Source organism: Neopsephotus bourkii, unplaced genomic scaffold, assembly GCF_033783945.1.
Source record: "Neopsephotus bourkii isolate Nb327-2 ecotype Australia unplaced genomic scaffold, CSIRO-AGI_Nbou_v1 NB_1526, whole genome shotgun sequence".
Taxonomy (NCBI): domain Eukaryota; kingdom Metazoa; phylum Chordata; class Aves; order Psittaciformes; family Psittacidae; genus Neopsephotus; species Neopsephotus bourkii.
In genome coordinates this window covers 924,834-950,422 of record NW_026902002.1, presented here as the reverse complement: position 1 = coordinate 950,422, position 25,589 = coordinate 924,834, and the positions used below count along the sequence as shown (strand labels likewise).

At 40.9% G+C, this 25,589-nt stretch overlaps 1 protein-coding gene across 12 annotated transcripts in view; it reads left to right on the top strand.

Moving 5' to 3' along the window:
- KALRN (kalirin RhoGEF kinase) overlaps nt 1-25,589 on the top strand; it is a 513,375-nt gene that overhangs the window by 317,843 nt on the left and 169,943 nt on the right. For all 12 annotated transcript variants that reach the window (XM_061370039.1, XM_061370040.1, XM_061370041.1 and 9 more), the window contains 3 exons: nt 7,700-7,874; nt 19,289-19,484; nt 24,727-24,893. In XM_061370039.1, the coding sequence (XP_061226023.1) occupies nt 7,700-7,874; nt 19,289-19,484; nt 24,727-24,893 (538 nt within the window). The remainder of the gene's footprint in view (nt 1-7,699; nt 7,875-19,288; nt 19,485-24,726; nt 24,894-25,589) is intronic.

Below are 25,589 nucleotides of genomic sequence, written 5' to 3'. Positions count from 1 at the left end.
TGCTGTGGTTTAGGCATGAATAAATAGGGAACTGTGAGTTAGGATTAATTGGAAGAGTTATCAGTCCTTTGCTTATTTATGATTCTTCAAATTCTGTGAGTATTTTATTGAAATTGCAGGGAGTGATTTGTGTGGAGTGATTAGAATAGTCTGTGGATCAGCACTAGTTCCTGTTTGACAGAGAGGTTATTTATAAGCACAGTGAAGTGAATTGAAACAAATGTATTTCAGGTGAATATTTTTGTTGGTGTTTACAGAAAGCTGTTAAATGGTTGTAGCTGAGGCCTTGTGATTTATATGGTTACTCCTGATGTAGGAGAAATGTATTCCTCTTAATAAAATATACATGTGTCTAACAATCTTCACTCTTTCATTTTGCATGCAGCACGCTTCTATTTATCTTTGTCCATCTGGGGTTTATTCATAGTATCAAAGAGGGTCCTATATTGCCAGTTCTACTCACACTGCGAATTAAAAAGCTCATTCTACCCAATTTAAAATACTTGAAGAGACTGGCTGCACAAAGTTGGGGGGTGTTTTTTTTTCTTTCTCAATCTGTAAGCATAGTAGGCTGAATGTTTGCAGAGTAAGCTTACACAAAACTTGTAGTTCTGAGATCTCTCTCATTTGTTCTTATTTTTCTGTGGTTTTCTGTGGCTTTAGCTTTGACAGCAGTGGAGTTTTCCTGCCTTTTAGTGATGTTACTGAGCTCAAAACCAAGTCCAGTACATCTGTAGATGTTTGTGTCATTACAGATTTCCCTTACCTACATGTACATAGTGTATATGTTCTGCATACATATGTAACATGTAAATCTGCCAAGTGTTATGCACTTTAATAGAGATTGTATCAGACAGTTATGTTATCTTCCTCACCCTAAGATTTCCTAATCTGATGCCTTCAGTTGTCACATGCAGAAAACCATGAGCTATGATAGGGAAAGCCTAAGGTGCTATAGATTATCTCTAAGGTCCCTTCCAACCCTAACTATTCTATGACTCTGTGAAGGGCCATGGTGGAGCTATGCCCTTAAAGGCCCTCCTGGAGTCCCTGAGGCTTCTACTACAGCCGTGTGCTGAGTTTTTCTCTATACCTTTTCCTATTGCCCTGGATGCAGAGTCTTCTCACTTACTTTGGAGCAGGGAGAGAAAACAAAAGAGAGAGATTAGAAAGGGCTCCTCTAGGTTCTGATTGTCACTGAACCCTAGGCCCTAAGCAGCCACCAAAGAGAGCCTGTGTAAATTCCTAGTCTTGCTGTATGTGGCTTGCCTGTATCACAGAGGGGGAGAGCAACAGACTTGAGCTGTGGTATTGCTTGCCGAGGTCAGAGTTGGAAAGGCAGGATTAGGAGCTATGCTTCATCCATCCATTCATTCATCTTTGCTGATGAGATAAGTAGGAAGGAAACCTTCTGTGTTTGGGAAGTGAGCTGGAGAAGGACCAGGGTTTAGATAAGAAAAGTATGTATGACAGATCAGTCAGAGGTCTGCATGGTCTTTTCCCTTTATGCAGAAAAACTTTTTGCAACGTTTAGTGCATTTCTATGAGATAACAAAAATGGCAGTGAAATTCTGGACTAACGATTTCTTTGTTCATCCCTCCTATTGGCATAACAACATTTCAGTGTGAACGCCCATGGAGAAGAGCCTAAAAGGGATTCCGTATAAGCCCCTTAAGTGGAGTGTGGGGTGGTTTGTGGAGCTGCAGAGTGTCTGTATTGAAAGAATCCTGATGCTGGCTGTGGGATTGGCCTAAAGGTGTTTTGCCTGCACCCAAGTCACTTGGAAAGTGTCACGCAGAGTTAGAGAGTGGCCAGGGCATTAGGAGCATCAGTATGAATGTCAGTGGAGCATCAGTATGAATAGTAGTTCTTAGAGAAAGGCTGGTGTAGTGCCTGCAAGATCATGAAGAAGAAGAGGTGAACTGGGAAATAACTTGTGGAACTTCAGCTTTTTTTAATGTAAACTTAGTCAATTCTTAGTTTCAGTCTTTGAAAAGAAAAGGTGGTCTCAGGTTTGAGACCTTTTTGGAGCTTTTTAGAACCGTTTTGGAACATTACTGAAATGTCAAGACAGATTTTGTGGAAGCTGTTTGACAAAGAAATGTTGTGTTTGGGGTGTGGCTTGCATTCTGGAAAGTGAGCAAGATGAATCAGGGTAAACGTATTTGTGCAAAGTGATCCCCTGCTTCTGATAAAGCTAAAATCAAACACAGAGAGAAGAGTCATCTGAAGGACAGAAGAACTGAACACACGCAAAGATTTGTAGAGCTGAACTGTCGAGACCATCTCTGATTCAAGTGTTGGTTTTGACCACTCTTAAGTGTGAAGCCTGTAATGTGATCCTGGACTCTTTCAAAAAATGAAGCAAAACTGTGTAAGCAAACCATACAACACCTCTGTGTGTGCCCACTCCAACAGGTTTTGTGGCTGCTGGCAAAAGTAAACACTCAGATAAAGGAAAGGAGGGAAAATAAGAATTGCTGCAATCTTTCCTTAACACAACATTGCATTTCACAGTGTGGATCACTTTGTAGCTGCCATGAAGAACAGCTGAAGACTGCAAACACTACAACAATGAAGGAAATGAAGTACAACTGCTCTTATCAAATGTGTCATAGCACACATTAAAACCAGTGAAACGAATGGGGCTTTGAAAAATCTTGTGTTTCTTTATCTTTGAAAGAAGAGATATTGGTTTAGGGAAGACCATCTGTGTAATAGGATTTTGTGTCTCCTCCAGATCACTTAGGAGAAGCTCAGCTCCCTGAACTAGTTAAATATAATACCTAGGATTGCTTTTCATAGAAGGTCTTCAAGGCCTTCAGTGACTCTTCATCAGGAGACCATACCTGCCAGGAATAAAACAGGCCTGGATAGCCACACTTTACGTGTCACAGTTAGCATTGGAAACACTTTCTTCACTCTTCCTTACCAGTGTTTTACTGAGGTAATCATCGTTCTCTGCAGTCAACTTGGAGCAAATCTTTTGAACTTCATTTTTGCGAGTGCTACTGGGGATAATCATTCTGCACATCTGTGAAAGGCAAAACAATAACTTGCTCCAGTGAGGTGTGAAAGAACAGGGATGTTATGGGCAAATGTATCTTGCCTTCTTTACAGTAGCTCAGTATATAAGCTGTTGGTAATGAGTATATGTCACCAAGCTTTCTCCCAGTTAGTGCAATGAAAGTGGTTTCAGAAGCACTGTGTTACTTCAGACCAAACTCAGCAGTGGGGCACTAAGACCAATTTTATATTTCCCAAAGTTTATTTTGTATTTGTTTTGCCAATAATTTCCCTGCATTTTATAACTCTAATCCATGACCAGAGGCATAAAAGGCTAGCAAGGATCTTTTATGAATTCTTTCCCAGAACTTCTCATCACCAGACAGAGCAAGAAATCTTGCGGAAAAAAATCCAAACTCAGAAATGTCTCGTTCTGGAAGAGGATCTTTCTCAAGCCAGACTATATAGGGATTGTCAAAGCCTTATGTGAGAAGATTGTGGAAAAAATACCAGATTATTACACTTGAATTCTTGTATTGCATCAGCCACTGAAATACAAGTGTGGCTTGATTTGAAGAGTGAAATGTTTAATGAAAGCATATTTCTAAACCCAAGTCTGGATCTAGATCCCATGAGAGATTATTCAACACCAGTCTTGAATAATTCAGTGAGTCATTTAGATAATATATGAATAGTAATAATCCTGCATTTGAATGAAGACATATTTCATGTCACAGAATCATAGAATAGTTAGGGTTGGAGAGGACCTTAACATCTAGTTCCAACCCCCCCCACCATGGGCAGGGACACCTCAGACTAAACCATGTCAACCAAGGCTCTGTCCAACGCAGCCTTGAACACTGCCAGGGATGGAGCATTCACAACTTCTTTGGGCAACCCATTCCACTGCCTCACCACCCTAACAGGAAAGAACTTCCTCCCTATATCCAATCTAAACTTCCTCTGTTTAAGTTTGAACCCATTACCCCTTGTCCTATCACTACAGTCCCTAGTGAAGAGTCCCTCCCCAGTATCCCTATAGCCCCCCTTCAGGTACTGGAAGGCTGCTATGAGGTCTCCATGCAGCCTTCTCTTCTCCACGCTGAACAGTCCCAACTTTCTCAGCCTATCTTCATATGGGAGGTGCTCCAGTCCCCTGATCATCCTCATGGCCCTCCTCTGGACTTGTTCCAACAGTTCCATGTCCGTTTTTATGTTGAGGGCACCAGAACTGCACACAATACTCCAAGTGAGGTCTCATGAGAGGAGGGTAGAGGGGCAGGATCACCTCCTTCAACCTGCTGGTCACACTCCTTTTGATGCAGCCCAGGATACAGTTGGCTTTCTGGGCTGCAAGCACACACTGCTGGCTCATGTTCATTTTCTCATTGACCAACACCCCCAAGTCCTTCTCCGCAGGGCTGCTGTGAATCTCTTCTTTGCCCAACCTATAGCTGTGCCTGGGATTGCTCCGACCCAGGTGTAGGACCTTGCACTTGTCATGGTTAAACTTCATAAGGTTGGCATCAGTCCACCTCACAATCATGTCAAGGTCCCTCTGGATGGCATTCCTTCCCTCCAGCTTATCAACTGAACCACACAGTTTGGTGTCATCAGCAAACTTTCTGAGGGCGCACTCAATCCCACTGTCCATGTCACCGCCATAGATGTTGAACAAGACCAGTCCCAACACCGATCCCTGAGGGATACCACTCGTTACTGGTCTCCAGCTGGACATTGAGCCATTGACCACAACTCTTTGTGTGCGGCCATCCAGCCAGTTCTTTATCCACTGAGTGGTCCATTCATCAAATTGATGTCTCTCCAATTTAGAGACAAGGATGTTGTGTGGGACAGCGTCAAACGCTTTGCACAAGTCCAGGTAGATGACATCATCTGCTCTACCCTTGTCCATCAGTTCTGTAGCCCCATTATAGAAGGCCATCAAATTGGTCAGGCAGGATTTCCCCTTAGTGAAGCCATGCTGGCTGTCACCAAGCACCTTGTTGTTTTTCATGTGCCTTAGCATGCCTTCCAGGAGAATCTGCTCCAAGATTTTGCCAGGCACAGAGATGAGACTGACTGGTCTGTAGTTCCCTGGGTCATCCATTTTCCCCTTCTTGAAAATGGGGGTTACATTTCCCTTTTTCCAGTCATTAGGAACTTCACCTGACTGCCAAGGTTTTTCAGATATGATGGACAGTGGCTTAGCAACATCATTTGCCAGCTAATGTCCTTTTATAGAAGACAGGTGCTGACTGAAGGAAACAGAACTTGATTTAATGTGGCCTCATTAAACTGCAGTCTCAATATCTCACCTTATTATCTACATTCATCCGTCCTCTGTACAGATCCAATGTGAAGGCAGAGAAAGAACTTGGGGTCACCAAGAAGGTGAAAACACAATACTGAGAGAGTGGGGCAGAAACAACACCACCTGGAGAGAGTAATACTGATGTAATATTCCGTAATAAGCAAGGGAATTTGCTAGTACTTGCTTTCAGAATAACGTTGAGCCATCTGAAATTCAGTATATCAAACATAAAGCATTTGAGGAAAAAGAGGGGAAGTGCTTCCAAAGAGCAAACTACTATGTGTTTAATAGTATTCTTTACTTCTAATTTTATTCTTAGGTTTCAGATGTTCAGACAAATGCTTGTTCTGTTCCTTCAAGACACATAATGAAAACAGAGTAAAAGATGTGTTTTGTTGCCTTAGAACCGAAAAGGTGTGTTTTAAACTATCTAGGGCAACTAAGATGATTAAGGGAGTGGAGCATCTCCCTTATGAGGAAAGACTGAGGGAGCTGGGTCTCTATAGTTTGGAGAAAAGGAGATTGAGGGGTGACCTTATTAGTGTATATAAATATATAAAGGGGGAGTGTCACGAGGATGGAGCCAGGCTCTTCTCAGTGGCAAACAATGATAGGACAAGGGGCAATGGGTACAAATTGGAACACAAGAGGTTCCACTTAAACTTGAGAAGAAACTTGTTCTCAGTGAGGGTGACGGAACACTGGAACAGGCTGCCCAGGGAGGTTGTGGAGTCTCCTTCTCTGGAGACATTCAAAACCCGCCTGGACACGTTCCTGTGTAACCTTATCCAGGTGTTCCTGCTCCGGCAGGGGGATTGGACTAGATGATCTTTTGAGGTCCCTTCCAATCTCTAACATACTGTGATACTGTGTGATCTAAAATGGCGCTGTGTGTCAGTGCCTAGTTTCAATTGAAAGCATTTGCAGAAGGTTATACTTTTTTCTCAATTATGTTCACTGACAGTGTTCAATTAACATTTAAGTTGACAGTACATTGTTTTGATATGACCCTGCGTGATGATAATTTGCAAAGAGCAAAGCACAAGCATTTCAGTCAAGTTCTGTAGAAAACTATGAATGCTTTGCCAGATGTTTATGGAGAGAAAATTCAACCCAGGAAAGGGAAATAAAAACATAAAGATTTGGAACATCCCAGCATTTTTCCACAGTGGGGTGACTCTATGAGCACCTGTATACAGCAGCCCAGGTTAGTTGGCCAGAAGAATGGCTCCCAGCCACATTTGGTCCCTGTGGGACAGCGCAGTGACCTGGTAGCGTTACCTGACATTTCACTTGTCTTTCAATATTGTCAGGTGGTTCACTGAACACATGGGAGTTTGTTGTTGCGCCAGTAGTCCAGTATGTACTTTTGGATTTGTATTTCAACCCTCTACCTTCTCTAACACAGAACTGGAGGCTGACATGATGATGTTAAGACCTGCTGGTTTACTCACTTCATCATCTTATCCTACCAGTGCACAGCTCTTTCCAAAGTGTATTTCACAGGGTTTTCAGTTGCTGTGGTTTAAGTATGTCAAATAATGCAGCTGCTATCACGCACCTTTGAGAGAGATAGAGAAAACCATTGCATCTAAATCTTGTTTTAGCTGAAGTACCAATGCCAAGATTAAATAACGGTTTCAGATTGCTTCCTGCTGCCTCTATATGGAAGGTGTATATGGATCAGTATTTGACCTGTCACAGTCACATCTCATTTCACTTACCCTAGTGAAAAGACAAGTCAGTCTGTCTTACAGTGGTTGAAAGGTGTTTTATTCAGTGGGATTTTTTGCACTGTATGTTGCATCTATTGCTGTACTGAGTAATCGAGAGGAAATCAATGCATTCCTACCTCTTGGTCTAAAATGATGGTAATTCTGACTTCCATTAGCCTGTCAGTAATAAAGCAAATGCACAAAATTAACTTGTAAAGGTCCACATGGCTAAATAGCACCTTTGAGCTTGTTGAGTGTAGGCTGTAGCAGGTCACTCTGTAGGATTAAAGGAGATTGCCAGCCAGTCTCCTCAAAAGAGCCGTTGAGACTGATGTGTCATTCTCCTCCTCTGCCCCTCCCAAGTGTGTAAAGTCTCAGAGTCACAGCACAAGAAAGGATGATCTCCTTGTTCAAACTTTATGGAGAGCTCAGGAGCTGCAAGATTTCAGCTCTTGCAGGGGGGTTGGACTAGATTATCTTTTGAGGTCCCTTCCAACCCTTGGGATTCTGTGATTCTGAGTAGAAGAGTGTTGCACACACCTTCCCTCAACCCTTTGTGTTTGGGTTTGCTTCTCAGCAGCATGCAGAATCACAAATGTGTAGTTCTTGCTCTTTTGCCTGCCCTAGAGCTCAGCTTTAACCATGCTCTCTGCCTTGCTACAGGGACTCCGCTGTTTCCAACAATAAGACTCCACATAATAGCTCCATCAGCCACATTGAATCTGTCCTTCAGCAGCTCGACGAGGCCCAGGTACAGATGGAAGAGCTCTTCCACGAGAGGAAGATTAAGCTAGACATTTTCCTTCAGCTCCGAATTTTTGAGCAGTACACCATTGAGGTAAGAGCTGGATGCATGATCTGAGAAAGTTAGACCTGTGGAGAAGGAGTATGTGTAAACATACTCCCTTAGGACACATCTGGAGCTATTAGGTTGTGCTCAGCTGTCCAGTGAGCAAAACAGTTACAACCAGGTTTTAAATTTGCCATTTTGAAGCTAAAAATACGCATTAGAAGCTAAAAATATGCTAAAAATACTGCTAGAATGCACTGAAACAGATCTGTGTCTGCTTAGCTGGCTGTACTGAGAATCTGCCTGTTTTGCAGAGAAGCTTTGTAAGATGCTCCTGTTATAACTCTTTATTGACAGTAGTCACTCAGGGATTTGAAAGTTCTGTATCATTTATTAGTGAGATTCATCTCTTTAGAAACAAACATAGAAGCATCCAAACAAATACATGCTTGGTTTTAAACTATTGAGTGAAAAAAACTTGTTATGCATGAAAGGAAGGTATATTTAAAAGATGGTCTTTTTAAGCATCAGAGTGGATTTCTTTAAAAGGGAAAGGAAAAAAATAAACAGGGGAAAGTTAAAATATATTTTTATGTCCTCATGCGAAGTCAATCAGTTCTGTTTTGTACTTCTGTTTTGAAATCAAAAGCACTGGATGGAAAAATCATCAAAACGTTATTAATTGAGGTATTATTTGACAAAGAAATTTTAAAGAGACTCCAGCCAATCTCATTAAATACTTGCTGTAATTCTGATAGCACTTGATGCAAAAAGAGCAGCGTGTAACTTGTGCACAATATCCATGAAAGCCATGTGTTCCTTCTTATGTCCCTTCTGGGTTGTGTTCCACCTACTGCGTCCCACTGGTGCTTTTTCAGTTCATGGAGCACTTTCAAGTGTTTTACGATGTATATTCCTGAAGGTATTGTTTGTAAATCAATACAATATTGTTTGTATTGTAGGTAATCTCAAGGTGAGTACTGGTAATTAATGGGAGCGTTAGAATGCTGTGTTGTATTTTGTGTTTATTTTAAGACATGGCATGATGAACTGTAGTGGAATAAAAGGCTGGAAACAAAGGTTTTTAGGTGTCTTGATCTGTAATTGGATACCAGAGATAGAAATCAGTGAGGAGTATCTGATCTTTCCTGTTGTGACTGCATAGCTGGGTATTGTACTATAGTCTGTCCTACAGTGCTTGATATTTATGTAAATTAGAGTAGTTTCATTTTACAGTTATATACAGCCTCTTTGATATTGGAAGACAGTATTTTTTGCGAGTGTAGGTATAAATGTATGTATGTATTTCGTGTCAGATAACATACTTCGCCCTAAGAATGTTACCTTCAAAATCCAGGAGCCTGCAGTAGCTGTGGTATCTCCTGTATTTAAAAAGAAGATACTTTGATGCGTATACTTTTACATACCTATAAATGGCACCTGTGTTTTCAAAAAAGAAGAAAGAAAAAAACACACCCCCCCCCCCCACCCCCCAGTGTTTGCTTCTGGAGCACCCAGCCACGTCTGTAGGCAGAATATGGTGAACCCATGTGAGTCATTCATCAAGATCGCATCCTGTTCCTAGGTCTGAACCTAGAATTATGATGATCTAAGTACAGATCTGAAGGAAAAAAAAAAAAAAAAATAACAACAAAAAACCCCCAAACAAACCAACCAATGCTGTTTTCAAATTCTTTTTCTTTGTACATAGTCTTTCAATCAAAGATCTCAAAGGCATCACAACATAATGTGACTTACCCAGTCCCCTCCATATGTTGTGCCAGAGATGGAAATACTATGTGGATCCCTCTGTTTTGTTTCTGCATGAATCCTCCTTCTGTGTATTCACAGACACATTTGGAGTGGCTGTGATACATTAAGATATTTAAAATTGGAAATGTGCTTCAGAGTCTTCTAAAATCAGATTAGCTAGAAGGGATTTTAAAGAAAATAACTACTTAGTTGTCACTGTAGATTTGCTATTTTTTATCATAAGAACTTCTGAATTCCCTTTGCAAGATTAATATTACAAGGAAATCTGAGAACATGTTTCACAGGGAGTCTGTGGGAAGATGATTGTATTTAGAAAGCTTCTTGTTGAAAAACATTTTTTTTGAAGTAATTATGATATTTAATTTATAACTGAACACAATGAAAAATATATCCAGGTCATTGTCCTAAATTTTGTAAGTATGTTTAGTGCTCAAACAAGAAAAACAGTTTTATGGTTAATAAAAAGAAAAGCAAGTTGAAATAAATATTGAATGACACATGTATGCTATGCATTTCAAACAACAGCTGAATTGGCTCAAATTGACACAATAATGATCTTAAGAAAGTAGATTGCAGTCAGTTGCTTCAGCTGTATAATAAATATTCCAAGTCAGTAGGAAACTATTATCAGAATTAGCAGAATTACCTCATGCCATGTCGAAAAGCAATATTTTTTTGTCACTATAATTGAAAAGCATTTGGTGTTTCTGAAGGTTGACTATTCCAACCTTTTAAGGGAAAAAGACAATGGGATGTAAAACACAAAATTAAGTTGGTTTGGGTTTTTCTTTTTCTACTAAAGGCAAGTAGTTTGAGCTATGACTGGAAATGTTTTAGGTTTTAATTTGCCGTAATATCCTAGATCCTGCATAGATTAAGAGTAGTGAAATAATGTGTTCCGGTGTGATTGTCAAATGAATTTCTCCTTTTCTATGCTAGATAAGCCCCCTTCCATCTGTCCAAAGGACAGTGCCATATTGAACACATCCCTAATGAAACCATTCTACCTGCTGTAGCCCTGTTAATCTCTCTTCTTCCCACACTCACACAAACCACCTGTAAAAAGTGGGCCCTCCACCTCCCAGATTTGAGCACCTTTGTCCTCTTTGCTGCTTCTGTCTTGTCAAGCATTGAGTTTCCCGTTTTTTTCCCCTCAGGTCTGTATTCTCACCCTTGGTTCACAGGTTCTTGTGCTCCAGGGGATCCCATACAATGAGAATCATTCCCTGGGAACTCTGGTGAGAGGAAAAACTTGCATCTCTCTAGTGAAAGCAAGGAGGGTGCAGCTGTGTGAGCCCACCTGCTTCCAATAGCTTTAGGGAAGGCTGTGCATTAGAGCTCTGTCTAGAGAACAGTTACATCTTGTGTTGTCCCTCTCCACCCAGTTTTGATACTAAACATATTTGGTTCTGTTAATTTTCCCTACTATGTTCTCTCTCTCCCATTTCTAATTAATAATGCAAACAAAAAGCATGAGGAATTTTTCAAACTCACAAATGGTAATGGGGTGATTGGCCTCTAGTTTTATTTAGAAAGTGTCTTAACTGCCATTTGTTTCTTGGAAACTTTACAGCTTTTACTGTTCTCCCCAGATGTTGAAATCCATGCTATAGATCACATAACCCTTTCCTTTGGCACTCCTTCCTAAATTTGCACTGTACTCGTCCGCTTGGTAGCCCTCCTGGTTTTTGAACTTTCGTATAATCTTCTCTTCTCGACAGAGCTCTGGAGTCCAGACAAACTTCTGAATTAATGATTACTGCACGAGCAACACTTCCATCTATTTAGGCATCATTGGACCTTTTGTTGTACTTCAGTGAAATCATCCAACTATTGTTGCATTTTGTCTTCAGGAAAAGTATTTTACATAAAGAGAAGCCACCTGCCTATTTCTTTTGCAGGACAGACCAGCTGCATTCATTTAGGTCTTCTAAGGACTTCTAAGCTGCACAGGCAGCTTTTGTGTTGTGCTTGAGTAAAGGCAGGTTTGGCAGATATGAATTCAGATACGAACCCACAGGCATGTAGCATGTGCTGCCTGTTCTTTCTTGTCTTAATCTCATTATATCAACTGATATTTACACTTTGGGTTCTTCAGGTAAATTATGAAATCCAAACTACGACAACACCTGGAAACAGACATAACAGAAACATGATAGCACCTAGCTATCCCTGTGGGAGGCTGTTCTGTGTTAGGTTCTAACACCATAAAATGACAACCTTTTTTTTTTTTAGGAAACATATCTAGCTTTGATGCCTGATATGTTTTATTCTTTTACCAATTCATTGTGGATTTCAAGGCAAGATGGGATCATTAGTATTATATGGTTGGTCTTTCTGTATGGTACAGACTTCAGCTGAGTTTGTGCAGCCAACCAAATAACTCTGGAGATTTCACGCCATGTGAATGTGGTAGCTGATCCACTACAAGGAAATAGGGAATAAGACTCAAGAGACAATAGCTGGCACACATTAGTGGCCGTGCCGGTACCACACTGAGCACATTAAACATATGAAGTACAGCCTTATTCCAGTTACATCCTCAGTAAAATCAGTCAAGTAGATGTTGTCCCTTGCTTCAGAAATAGTCATTTAAAGGCTTATTAACCATTAGGAATAGTTAGTAAAAGTGATGAGTAAATGTGTATGAAATGAGAGGTAAAATGTACTTTGTTTGCAACCCCTAACAAGATTACAGCCATCTTGAGTCTTTCTGCATGTTTTTTCTTTATACCTTTTGTAGAGAGATGACCAAATTCACCTGTAGGCCTCTCTGAAACCCTGTGACGGAGAAGAGGAATGATCTTGGCCAGTACGTGTTTGGCAACAGTTGTTGGTTACCTCCAAAGAAACTTCCCTTTCCCAGGGCTGCCCAACTCCTTCGCTTCTGTGTGTTGTTTTGTTTTCTGCCATGAGTATGGGTCCGTGCAATGCTGGATTGAGCCTGTGCACTGATGTCTTAGGGCAACGTGGTTTATAGGCCAAGATATAGTCGAGGAAGGGTATAGGAGTGTTCCTACTGTACAATATAAATTTGATCTTGTATGCTGTTTATCTTTTATAAAGCTCCATGCTCACTAAAATCTTCACCTGATGGATATCTATTTTCCACCATTCAGTCTCATTGACTCCATCTCACATGCTAATTTAATTTTTCAGCCTTGGTTTCACTTGCTGGCTCTTCTGGCTGCTCTCATCCATCCCTGAGCATGAGTTTAGAAAGGAACAGGAGCCAGCTTTCGAAGTAGTTTACTTCACTGTTATTTACAAGTCACTTGAGCTTCCCATTCCAGGTTTATAACATTAGCAAAATCTTTCAAGTGAGTTAGCTGCCAGAGTGATCGTACAAGATGTTTCATAGCCTCTCACTGACTTATAGCTGATACTCAGATATGAGCTTCTTCATTAGAAATAAGAGCTACAGAGAGCTTGAGATGCATTTTAAAGAAAGGGAATGGTAAGAAAAATCACAGCTTCTTCTGTTCATAAACTGGAATACTATCATGTCTCATGCTTAGTGAGCTTTTGTGTTTCTTTTCCTTATATACCTCGTTTTCAAACTACACATAATTTTAAGAAAAGGCAAGGACTAAGCTGTCCTGGTCAGCCTCTTTTGGAGCTGAAATTCCGTTGTTTCTCTTGATATTTTGGAGATTCAGGAGCCAAAAGCACTGGAGCAGAATCATCACCATGACAGCGTTTTCACACTTCAGTGGCCCAGATCCCCACTAAGCAGTGTGGCATCTCTGCCTGTTGTCAAAAAATGGGTGACAGTATTGTCATACTGCACAGCATCAGCCCAAACTGAGGTCTGTGAAGGAGGGACAGCAAACTTTCTGCTTATGTGATCTGTAGAAGTGACAGTTTCATTCACCCTTTCCTACCTACTCCTCCTCTACCATATATCTTCAGTATTAGTCTGCTCGTAGATCCACTTATACTGTCACATCCAGTCCTCTGTTCTTCCAGCTTGCTCTGAATGCCAAAGCAGAACCAAGTGCTGTTGCCCCTGGCATCCCTGGTGCCCTGTGTCTAGTGTGTGACTTAAAGATCTGATCTCCTTGCTCCATTACCCCTTTCTTTCTGCACTCGCAGACTCTTCCCTCAGCATCCAGGAGCCAGAATTATTTTTATTTCCTTCCTGGGATATAGCTGACCTCTTACCCATTCTCACTCTCTGTTCATCTCGGCTATATGGTTGCCACTTTCTTTTCTCTTGAACTGAGGTAGATATTCTCTTTTCTTGATTCTGAGCTCTGTACAGATCTCCCCTGTGCCTATGTGACTGTTCTTCCTGTCCTGCCTCATCCCCATTCTCTACCCACTCTTCTCACCTTTACTCCTCCTCCTACTTGCACCATCATTTCTCTTGCAACCTGCTTCCTACATTTGCTTGTTCTTCCCAAGAGCCTTCACTCTTTTTCAGATGTCTCTATGAGCCCACTCTCTTTGTGTTGATAGCTTCTACTCTCAGGATAGAACTTTCTTTCCCTCCTCCTCATATGCCCTTCCTCAGCCCATACTTCAAAATATCATCTCCTGTGTGATTCATTCACCATATAACATTTCTTTTCTTTTGCGTGATTCCTCATTTTTCCTCTCCATCTCCTTCAACTGGCAAACAAAATTTTCTGGTTGGCATTAAGCAAGATGACTTGAGGTATCAAACACTGAATTAAGGCCAAGCAAGCAGCATTCAAGGCTCAGAAGCACCATTTTGTAGAAAATCTCATCAGCATCAAAAAAAGGATACTTAGGATTTAGATATGAAATTATTGCAGATGTACCGTTGCCTGCACGACAGCTGCTACGGCTCAGGTGGCACTTTGGCCTAAATCACAAGCAGGCTGCAATGTGAGCATGAGATAGCTGAATTGCTACAGTTGTTACTCTTACTGCTATTATTTTTCACCTCTGTACCTCTTCTGTATACATCCTCGCTTTCTCCAGGATTGAAGATGAACATGTCTCTCTCCCTTTGGTCATGTTATCTGCTGAGGTTGCAATGTGATAAATCCAGGAAGCAGCACATGCAGCAGCATTGCAGCAGTGGGAATTTGGGTATATTAAGTTGCTGCTTTAGGAGGATTCCTGCCCAAAGAATATGTGGTCTAGACTGTGGTTGCTGTGTCTGCATGGAAAAACAGACCTGGCTGTATATCTATTACAGCCTTGTGATAGTAGCATGGAGCTCAGCACAAACTCAGTATTTATACCTACGTGTTCTTGCTGAAGTTAACCCTTATATTGCCTTCACTGCTCTGGTGATGATGTCTCAGGTATCTCATTTAATACTAGATTGGGTTCACTACTAGCATTAGTCCTCTTCTGTTGCAATGGTAGTAGGAGCATCTCTTTCAGATAGAGTGGGGAAATGTGCTTTCTAGGCTCATTGTCAATCAGTAGCTTTCTCATCTTTCATTAGCACTTTGGGTCACTTGACCTTCCTTTAGTAATAGGGACCTGTTTCTGGGCCACCAACCTTATATGACCTGCAAGAAAGGAGCATGGCTGTTTCTAAGGAGTCACTTGGTATGTGGCTGACAATGAGGTATGTGTGTAGCTTTCTTTGGAACAGTGTGGGCACCTGGGGATAAGTCTGCTGCTTTTGCTAATGTAGACCTGTGCACTGCTGCTGTTACTGTTCTCATGACCCTTCTGCTTTGGTACAATTTCATTCTCTTGCCACAGCAGAACAGAACAAAGCTCAGGGCTTCTCCTGCAGCAAGGTTTCTCTTCTCTCAGGGCATGTGAGGGATGCTAAGTCTCTTTAGAATCACAACGTGAATAAACATAAGGAAAGCTGTCAGTTCTTCCCACCAAAAATCTAGCAGATGAAACTTGGTAAACTCTCATCAGTCATTCTTCTGAGTCAAAAGGGAATTAAACAAGTTCATGGCCAAGTGATCCTCATTTATGAGGCAATTCCTGACGTGGGCTCAGTGCAATTGACTCTCACCGCAGCTTAGGAGACAGGGCACTGTTTCCCAAGTTTCACCATAAATATCAATGCCTGACCAATCTGTGAAACCATCCAAATTTCTTTTTTAGACTGGAAACATATACCTCTGTACTTAACAGACCTGCCTAATTACAGCTTTTTCCTGAAGAAAAATAAATCATTTTCCTTATACCCAAGTCAAACCAGTTAGGGACTCAAATTCAGACTCTGGGACCATTTCCAAATGGTCCAGTTTGAAGTACAGAAGATGCTGGGATTTTGAGGCATTGGCTGTACAGGCAGTAAAGGAAATGTCTTAATGAGATGTGCAAAGCGGCATTGTCACTGGGATAGGGCACCAGATTGGGATTCAGGAAACCTGGGGGTTTATCACAGCTCTGCTATTGCTTTGTTGCCTTAGTGTGGTTTGGAGTCCCTTCTAGCCATCTGCTTGTCTGTTACTCAGAGCAATGTACCCAACCTTCCTGCACACTTTGCCTGAGAGATTTGGTGAAGTTCCACCTCTCGCTGTGTCTGACTCCTCTTCCCCTAACCCAGCACATGAAATGATTGTTACACCTTCATCAGCCCTCACTCAGAGACAACTTCCTTTCTTCCTTCTCCCCTTTGCTGATGGCTGCGCTCATGGCCCCATCAGAGCTGGCACTGTGCTAACAAGGTCCACTGGACCTGTTCAACCATCCAGAGCCACTCAGGTGCAGTCTTAGCCCCTGTTCTCAGTCCTGGCAACGTGATGTGGAACACCACAGGCTGGCCTTGCTTCCTGTGTTGTTTATCAGCTCCTGTCCCATCTGCATGTACTGTCCTTTCCTCTTTAACTGGAACTACTGATTTCAACTAGTGAGTGTCAATAATGGAGCATAAACCCTTCAGTGCCTTGCAGTGGGCTAATAGGACAGGTAGATATTAAGGTGTAGCTCATCCTGTGTGGTGATCCTGGTGAAAGTTGGTTGCTAACACAAGCATGAAGAGCACTGGTTGCCTGGGAGGCAGTCCTTCTCTTGAGTATTTGTAGATGCCTCTCTGGCCTAAGGAGCAAAAAGCAGCACAGTCAAGAGCAACCATTTCTCTGTGCTCAATGGAAATGGATGTAGATTTAACTATAAAAGCAATGCTGACCAGTGTCCTTTCCGCAGCCAAGTGGAAAATTTACTGAGAGAAACAGCACCACAGCAGAGAGATTTATGCACACGGTTTGTAGAAGTGCTAGATCTCAGCACACTTCTGAGAACGTTTGTTGATTCCTTCATATGTCCGTTGACTCCCCTGAAAGTTCAACACTCCAAAAGACTTGTGTTTTCCTGTCCTGGAGTTGATGTCCATAGATGCAAACAGGATGGAGAGTTTTTGTTTTGATCAGAAACCTCCAATTTTAGCATCATGGCTGTCAGAGCAAACCAATGGAGCACATTCTTTGTTTTAATATTTTCTATTTGTGTCACTTACAAATGCTTTTAGACATCTTCCTGAATTCACATGCATGGAAATGTTCACAGGAAATCTAGAAGTTCTTTCTGAACCCTTGCAAAATTTCAAATAGGTATGTTTAGCAGGCTTGCAGTCACTGCAATGAAATCAAACAGGCAGTATTCTTAATAACTCATAAGAACTAAAATTTTCTGGTTCAGTTACATCACATGCCTTCCCAAGAGCAGAAGGTGCTTTGCACTGAACTTTAAGTATTATTGTTATGCCTGTAGGAACCTGCACTTAATCTAAAATCATTCCATTGTTTGTAGTTTGATACAAGGTCAAGATTACCTCAGTTCTGATTACCGTTAGCTGAGGATCTGTCTGTAAATGTAAATGTGTCTAGTAAAACCCTTCTCCAGCATCTACTTTAACCACTTCTCCATAACTGTTAAATCTGTCAGTAAGTCTCCACAGTCCAGGGACTCCAGCTATAATGTGTGAATGAATCAGAGGCTGCTGGAATCAGGAACGGGGCCAAAGAGACTGTAGAGATAGCTATTATTTAAAGGTAATTGAGTGGAATGGGCAGTGGAACAAGCTGAAGAAAAATAGAAGCCCCCCAGGATATCCACGCTCTGCCTTTCACCCTGCAGCTGAGGTCCCAGGTTCTTGGTCGAGTAAATCTGCTTTTCTGTTTTTCTCTCAATAAAGATACTAGAAACTGGTGTAGTTTTTTCCCCTTCTAATGAAAAACTGCACATTACCATCTATTCTAATGTCAAGCCAGGGCAGAAGGGCTTAGAGCCAGTCCATTTGAGTTGCTTTCCTGTGCCTGCATTGGATATAATGTGTGTTTTCTGGAAAGCAAAACTGAACTGAAAATTTTGAATCTTGGCTGCTTCAGAAGTTAAGCATCTCACTGCACACAGGCCCTGAAGAACACTTTTAGTGAGAAACAGATCTTTTCACTAATTTATAGCATGCACAAGTGGGAATTTAGGTACCTAATTTTAGCTCTCCTGAATCTAGCTATGAGGAATTGACCTATAATGATTTATAATTCTGATGAATTAAGGCATTTAATAATTTTTAAATACATAAGAAAAATATGTTCTCCACAGTACTCGTCCCCTCACCTTCATCCATTGTCACTAGCACATTCCCTTTTTATTGTCTGCAGTAGCAGAATCTAGGTTAAGGTGAGACTGTGCTGTTTGGGTGGAGGCTAGGTCTTGCTTTAATCAAACAGGCAAAACCAGAGAAGGACTTTGATACACGTTGGCTACTCGTGGGCTAAAATGTAAGATACAGAAGGTAGCATAAATGGGCTGCTGGTATCATTAGACTATGCGTTAATTAATTAAGAAGGAAGTAGAGAAAGCAACAGAAGATTTTGCCTGTTTCCAGGAATTATTGGCAGGTTGTATCGGTCTTTGGTTAGAACCAGGTACCATTTGTGATTCTGCTGGTGATTCACCTAGCCCTTGAGTATGATGTTTCTGTGCTGTAGAAGTCAATTATTTATATTCATTGCACAGTGTAAAAGCTTTCAGGTCAACAGGAGAAAAAAGTTACACAGGGCCTGCTCTCAAGTCCACTGAAACTAGCAGAAAGACCCTTATAAAAGACTGTAAGTCCCAGAAGTATGGCATAACACGCATTGTACAACTGCAGTCAAGGCTGTGGGGATTAATTCACAAATTCAAAACAAAATATTTAGCCTCATGATGCATTCTCCAAGAACAATGGGTAGATACTGTTCACAATGCATTATATCAATAATGATTTTGAAAATGTATTACTTATCTTTGGCTTAAGGTTTACTGGAAGCACCTTATAATTTCAGTTCTATGAAGCTAGAATAAATAGTATTTCCATCTTTAATATGTAATGTACAGTGTGTTGCAAAATGTTTTTGGAAGCAGGTCATTTTGGGCTTATGTGGCCACAGGTGATACAAATTGTTTTTCAATTCTGTAAGCATTACTTCATTTAAATTTGAATTTATCCAGAAACACTATCTCTACCATCCATGTAAATATAGTGGGTCTTCTCTTCCAGTGCCTTTTGGAATATGTAAGGGAAAAAGAAGCTGTCAGATTTTTGTTGTAAAGCTTTTCATGGATTATTTTTCAGGCAGTATCTTAAGCATGACCATTAAATGAGCAGGATCGAGAGAATAGTGAGACTGTGGTTTGGATGTTTCTGGATCAGAGTCAAAATATGAAGTACTTTTGTGATCCAAACACAGTTTGAAAGTAAGATTTTTTCATTAATCTTGAATAAATATAGTGTCTGTCTTCTGCCTATGAAGGTTACAGCAGAGTTAGATGCCTGGAATGAAGATCTGCTGAGACAAATGAATGATTTCAATACCGAAGACCTCACTCTGGCTGAGCAGCGTTTGCAGCGTCACACTGAGCGGAAGTTGGCCATGAACAACATGACCTTTGAAGTCATTCAGCAAGGGCAAGATCTACACCAGTACATCATGGAGGTCCAGGCTTCAGGTGAGCAGAACAATTTTATCTCTATTTTGCATAAGAAAAAACATAAAACCCAAGAAAACCACAAAACACATATCAAGTGTTCCAATATATACCAAATACATTGGCTTTTAACATAAGTACCAGTAATACCTATCTCTCCACTCCCAACTCCCAGAATTGTTCTACAACTTTTGTAATTCTTTGATCCACGATTATGTGCCAAAAGTTGCTGTTTCTTTGACACTGAAATTCACTGAGGAAATAAAACTGACTTTCAAGTGTCACTCACAAAGTTTCACAACAGCAGGATGGAGTTTGTGATCGTTTCTACAGTGCATGGAGAGCGGAGGGCAAGACAAGTTACACTGGTAGGTCCTTGTCCTTGCACAGCTCAGAAACAAGCACTGCAGAAAATCATGAGTTACAGGTACATAAGCTGGCCAGTTAGATCTCCAGTCTGGGTAAAGTCTAGTCATTCTAGACTCTTAAGCTTTATGCAAATAGATACTGCCAAGAGGCAAACGGACCAGATGTCCTGAGTTCATTCTCCGCAGACTTGAATACCTTTTCCCTTAGCCACATTTCAGGGTGCAGACATGCCCAAGGGGAAGAGAGGAGAGTGAGGGGAGAAAGAAGCTAGTTATCCAAGAGCCCTTTGGGGAGGAATCCAAATACGAGAGCCTTGAAACCAGTCATGAAATGGAACTCTTTTTTCCAGCGAGGTCTAATTGGAATTATTTTATATAAAGAGGCAATATGATAAACTGTACTGGAATTTTCCTTTCTGTGTGAACTTTCTGTGAAAATTGAAGGTAGCAACTTGGATGTAAAAAAACCTTTGGCACGTGCTCTTAAATGACAGTCTTGATTCATGTTGATAGGGAGTCTGATACTTTTACTTTGCTTCTCAGCAGTAGGATCCTATTTCTAAGACATCCTATGAATCAGGATTTTTGTATCCTTGCATTTTGCATTTGGAAAAGGAATATCATAATTCAGTTTAATCACTTCATAAAGTCCAGAAGTGAATGTTACTTGTGTTTTAACCTTCTTAAATGTCTGGAAAGAGAGCAAAGTGAGAGCAATTCCTGTTCTTTCCCTCCCAAATTTTACTTTCAAAATAGAAGAGGATTTTTATGGTTTTATTTTTTGGCAAATATTTTACCTCCAGGGCACCCACCTTTAAAAAAAAGTCTGGCAGTATTCAGCCTATCTGGCAAGCTGAACTCAACAGAGGCTTAAGGACTGCTACAAGAGTATGTCGTGAACTAGACAATCTGGTGCACCGTGTGAACCATGTGTGCAAGCTTCTCTGAAATCTCCCCACACTGCGCCTGGTCCTATGCTTCTGATCCCTTGTTTTCTGGGATAGAAAAATTGTCCTAATATGTCAGATAAAATTCTTCCTGGTTTTTCTTCCCCCGCCCTCCATCCTGAAAGAATCTTAGTATCAGTAGGAATTCATGGCAGGTAAAGAATGTGATCCAGAGCAGAGCACAGCCAGGAGTCTTATTGACTGATTTTTTAGGGCAGGGAGGGAAGCGGGGGGAAATCTGTGTTTGTCAGGAAGTTAAAAACAACAACTTTTGGATTGCAGACAAAAAATTAGCAACTAAATGAAATTACTTTTAAAATGTTTTTATAAGATTATCTAAGATCACTTTCTATGAAGCCTACCCAATAAAAACCTATTGTTCCCAAAGGAAAGGAAGCAGAAGCCTCATGGGGATGTAGAGTAGCTGCAGTTAATCAAAGGTAATGGTCATGTCTGCCATGCATGGAATGCTAAATGCTGGGAAAATGGCAAAATAAGGGAGATTGCTCTTGGGAGCTTACTGTTTCTTATTTCAATAAAGGACAGTTATACTTCATAAAAAATTCATTTAATTTTATTCCCTCTTCCTGAATCCTATATCATAGTTGTTCAGTGCATAAGTTAAGGAATGGTTGTTCTTGCTGCCAGAGCTGCAACCTTGCAGAGGTTCTGGGAAATCGGCTGCTATTGCTGCTTCTATTATACAATGGCACCACTGCTGCAATCAAAACTCGGCTGTAGTCACAGAAGGAAAAATGTGTTTTTTCAGGGACATTCTACCTAAACAGCCACTCTTAACTGACCAAGTTTTTTCCCTCTATAATTCTCTTTGAGCTTTATTCCTTTCATCATGTCATACAGGAAGCTGGTGTGATTTGATCACTCTTGCATTTGGCTTGGAGATCTTTAAGCTAGTTAAGTCTATCAGAGAAAATTACATCCAGGTTTTTCCATGCATGATACTTTTTTCACTTGGAAATCTTGTGCAGGTAGAAAAATTCACCCATGATTTTTGCATGTCCCATGCAGATTTGGAGCAGTGATTCTTACCAGGCTGGAAATCCCTGTGGATATTGTAATGTTGGTATAATAAATCCAGTGGTCCTGTGACGCACCGTATCAAACTCTGTGCCATTATCTGGGGCATCTGTGCATGTCCAGTATTTCCAAAGCTCCATACAACTCAGAGTTACATCCCCATGATTTCTTCCACTACTCTTAGCACATGTGGGTGACCCTGCTTTGGATTGGCTTGATTTCACCATCAGAATAATTATTCTTTAAAGAAATACTTGGTTTTAGTAGGAGATATGTAAGATCTGGAAGTCAGGGTTTTTTTAAAAAAAGTATTTTTTTTAAATATCTTCAATTCATTATCCTTCACTTGGTGTTTGCTCTCTGGTTGAGACATTAGAATAAAATGGCAACCAATTTCAGTTTATCAGAAAATCAATCAGCTGCACTTTTCTGTCTATCAAAACACAATGATTATATGTATGAAATTGTTCTGAAAACAAGGCTTTCTACTTTGCAAACCAATCTTTGAGAAGAATAAGTGCTCTCACCACATGCACTGGCACCGCAGAATAAATCTGCGTGACATATGACAAGCAAGAAAGGGCAGCTCATTCATCATAGGGAGTGCAGGCTGCCCTTGGATAGCATCCCAGGCAGTTCACTGGTTGCTGCTGATGAGCTAGCGCAATCAAAACCATACCAGCTGAGTGTGCATGAAGGAAAACTGTGCATTTAATATCAGATAGGTGTGGTGAAGTCAAGCATACAAAAAGCCATCATGTCCTGAGGATACAGAGCCATATGCAGACTAATTGTAGCAACAGGGCCTGGTGTCTGGCAATTGAAAGGAACTTCACTCCCAAGAATATAAACGTATATTAAATTTCCAGTTATAAATGGGAAGCCAGGGGCCTTTCCACTTTATTTGGTAATGAAGGAACTGTTTTGTTTTGGCTGGGAAAGGAAATAAGTCTGTCACTTGCATTCACGTGTGTTTTTTCTGATAAAACCAGAAACGAGGAAAAAGGGGATAGGATTGGTCATAAGGTCTTATTTATTTTGTGTACTGTTCTCTGTATAGAATCACAGAATAGTTAGGGTTGGAAAGGACCTTAAGATCATCTAGTTCCAACACCCCCCACCATGGGCAGGGACACCTCAGACTAAACCATGTCAACCAAGGCTCTGTCCAACGCAGCCTTGAACACTGCCAGGGATGGAGCATTCACAACTTCTTTGGGCAACCCATTCCAGTGCCTCACCACCCTCACAGTAAAGAACTTCTTCCTTATTGCCAATCTAAACTTTCCCTGTTTAAGTTTGAACCCATTACCCCTTGTCCTATCACTACAGTCCCTAGTGAAGAGTCCCTCCCCAGCATCCCTATAGCCCCACTTCAGATACTGGAAGGCTGCTATGAGGTCTCCACGCAGCCTTCTCTTCTCCAGGCTGAACAGTCCCAACTTTCTCAGCCGATCTTCATATGGGAGGTGCTCCAGTCCCCTCATCATCCTCATGGCCCTCCTCTGGACTTGTTCCAAAAGTTCCATGTCCTTTTTATGTTGAGGACACCAGAACTGCACACAATACTCCAAGTGAGGTCTCATGAGAGCAGATTATTGATATCACTGTGAGAGAGAATGGAAGTCACAAGTCTGTAAGGAGGATAAAGGGGGACAAAAAGACATCTTTCTAAATGGGTTTTAAAAGCAGTGTCCAAACCTTTTGTACAGTAGCTTCTAATTAACACATTTCTTTTTTTAATGTCCTATTATTCCATCAAATCAAATGGCTTTGGGGAAAAGTGTAGTGTTTTCTCAGCACTGCTGAAATCTGATTATATTAGGTTCCTGATCCTCCCTGTATTGAGGCCAATGGCAAAATTCCAGTAGACGTCAATAAGGGAAGAAACAGGTCTTTATTAGTTTATAATCACAGGGATTATAGGAACATGGGATGACATCATATTTCCTCCAGGCCAAAGTTTCACAATTACATGGTAATGTACTAGCAATGCTATCATACCAATGTAATAAGGAAAGAAGATCATGGGTGACATGGTTTAGTGTGAGGTTTCCCTGCCCATGGCAGGGGGTTGGAACTAGATGAACTTAAGGTCCTTCCCAACCCTAACTATTCTATGATTCTATGTGAAGCTCGGCATTGTATTTCATGTAACCACTACACACAAGGCTTGTAGGGTCATAAGAACATTCAGGAGCTAGGAAGGGGTTCGAGACGTTTCTATTTCAACCTCCTGATCAAGTCAGGATCTGCTATGAAATCCGGCCGGGTCATTCAGGGGTTTATCAATTCTGTGCAGAATGCAAGAGGGGGAATGTGGTACTAAGCCACTTTTACTCTCTGGTATGTGAGGATTGAGTGAAAGTCAGTCTGTGTAATAATTCAAAAAGAACTAGAGGCTGGTTTTAAACTAGATTGTTGTTAGTGATTCTTTAAAGTGCACAGATGTTAAAAAAGGTTGCACTGTAGAGCTCCATGCACTTGTATCACTCTGGTGACTAGAGTTTACTTCCTATATTTCACTTTTCTGTTTTCTTCCCCATCTTTTTTCTCTTACAAGTTCTTTTCAACATGCCTTTCTGAAGTATAAGTTAATTACTGTAAGAAAGTGAGGTTTTTCTTTTTTTTTTTTTTTTTAATTCAATGTTCTTACAAAGTCAAATCATGTCCTACTAGTGAGGTGCTGATGAGTGAGCAGTGATCACCGGAAAAACACCACCTTGTAGAGAAATGTAGTGATGCAGAACTGGGAAAGCCAAATATTACATGTGAGACAGTTCAGTGAGGAAGAAGTTCTCAGAGAATTGCAAATCACTGTGTTAGGTGGCAAAAATCTTCGAAGTTTACATTTATGCGACAATTGGAATTTGAAATAAGTGCTATGATCTCTCTCTCTGCATGTTGCAGGCATCGAGCTGATCTGTGAAAAAGACATTGATCTTGCAACTCAAGTTCAAGAACTGCTGGAATTCCTTCATGAGAAACAACATGAGCTGGAGCTTAATGCTGACCAAACTCACAAGAGGTTAGAACAGTGCCTACAGCTCCGGCACTTACAAGCTGAAGTCAAGCAGGTGAGAGTTTTTAAACACCCATAAGGGTCTGAAATGTGTTTTCAGCCACTACATACATGCAAGCTGTTAAACCAGCTTCTGCCAAATCACATGTATTTAGGTGAACAGTCTGAATCCCCCTTTCCTTAACGGCACTTGATTTGCTGACAGATTGCAGCATGACCCTTTACAAATAATGAAGGGCTCTGTTCCCTCTAGTGTGCATATATTTGTCTTCATGAATAGTTATGAGAAGTTTGCGCAGAACTGACCCCATAATTTCTTAACTGGAGAAGCTGCCTCAAACCCCATGTGTTCTGGTAATATAATGATTTGATTTGGAATACTGTTATAATATTGTTTGGAATACTGTTTTAAGCTGTTGTGAAGAACTGGGCCAAAGCAAAGGATAACTGAGCTGTGAGGCCTAAGTATGGTATTACAGTAGTTTCACTTTTTCATTTATTGCTGTACATCTCTTGACCTGCAGAAATCGGTAACATCTTCTGGGTGAGATGATAAGTTCTGTCTGTGGTCTCTAGATGCTAGGGCTTGTTTAGCCATCTTAGTATTGTTATATTTCTTCCAGATTTCATCCTAGCGTAGGCATTTGTGTTCTGACTCCCTAAGGTACCCCTGATACTTAATTTGGATGCCTCACATTTCTTTGGTTTCCCTTGCTACACAGGATAATCCTACGCTTCCATCTTCCTAATC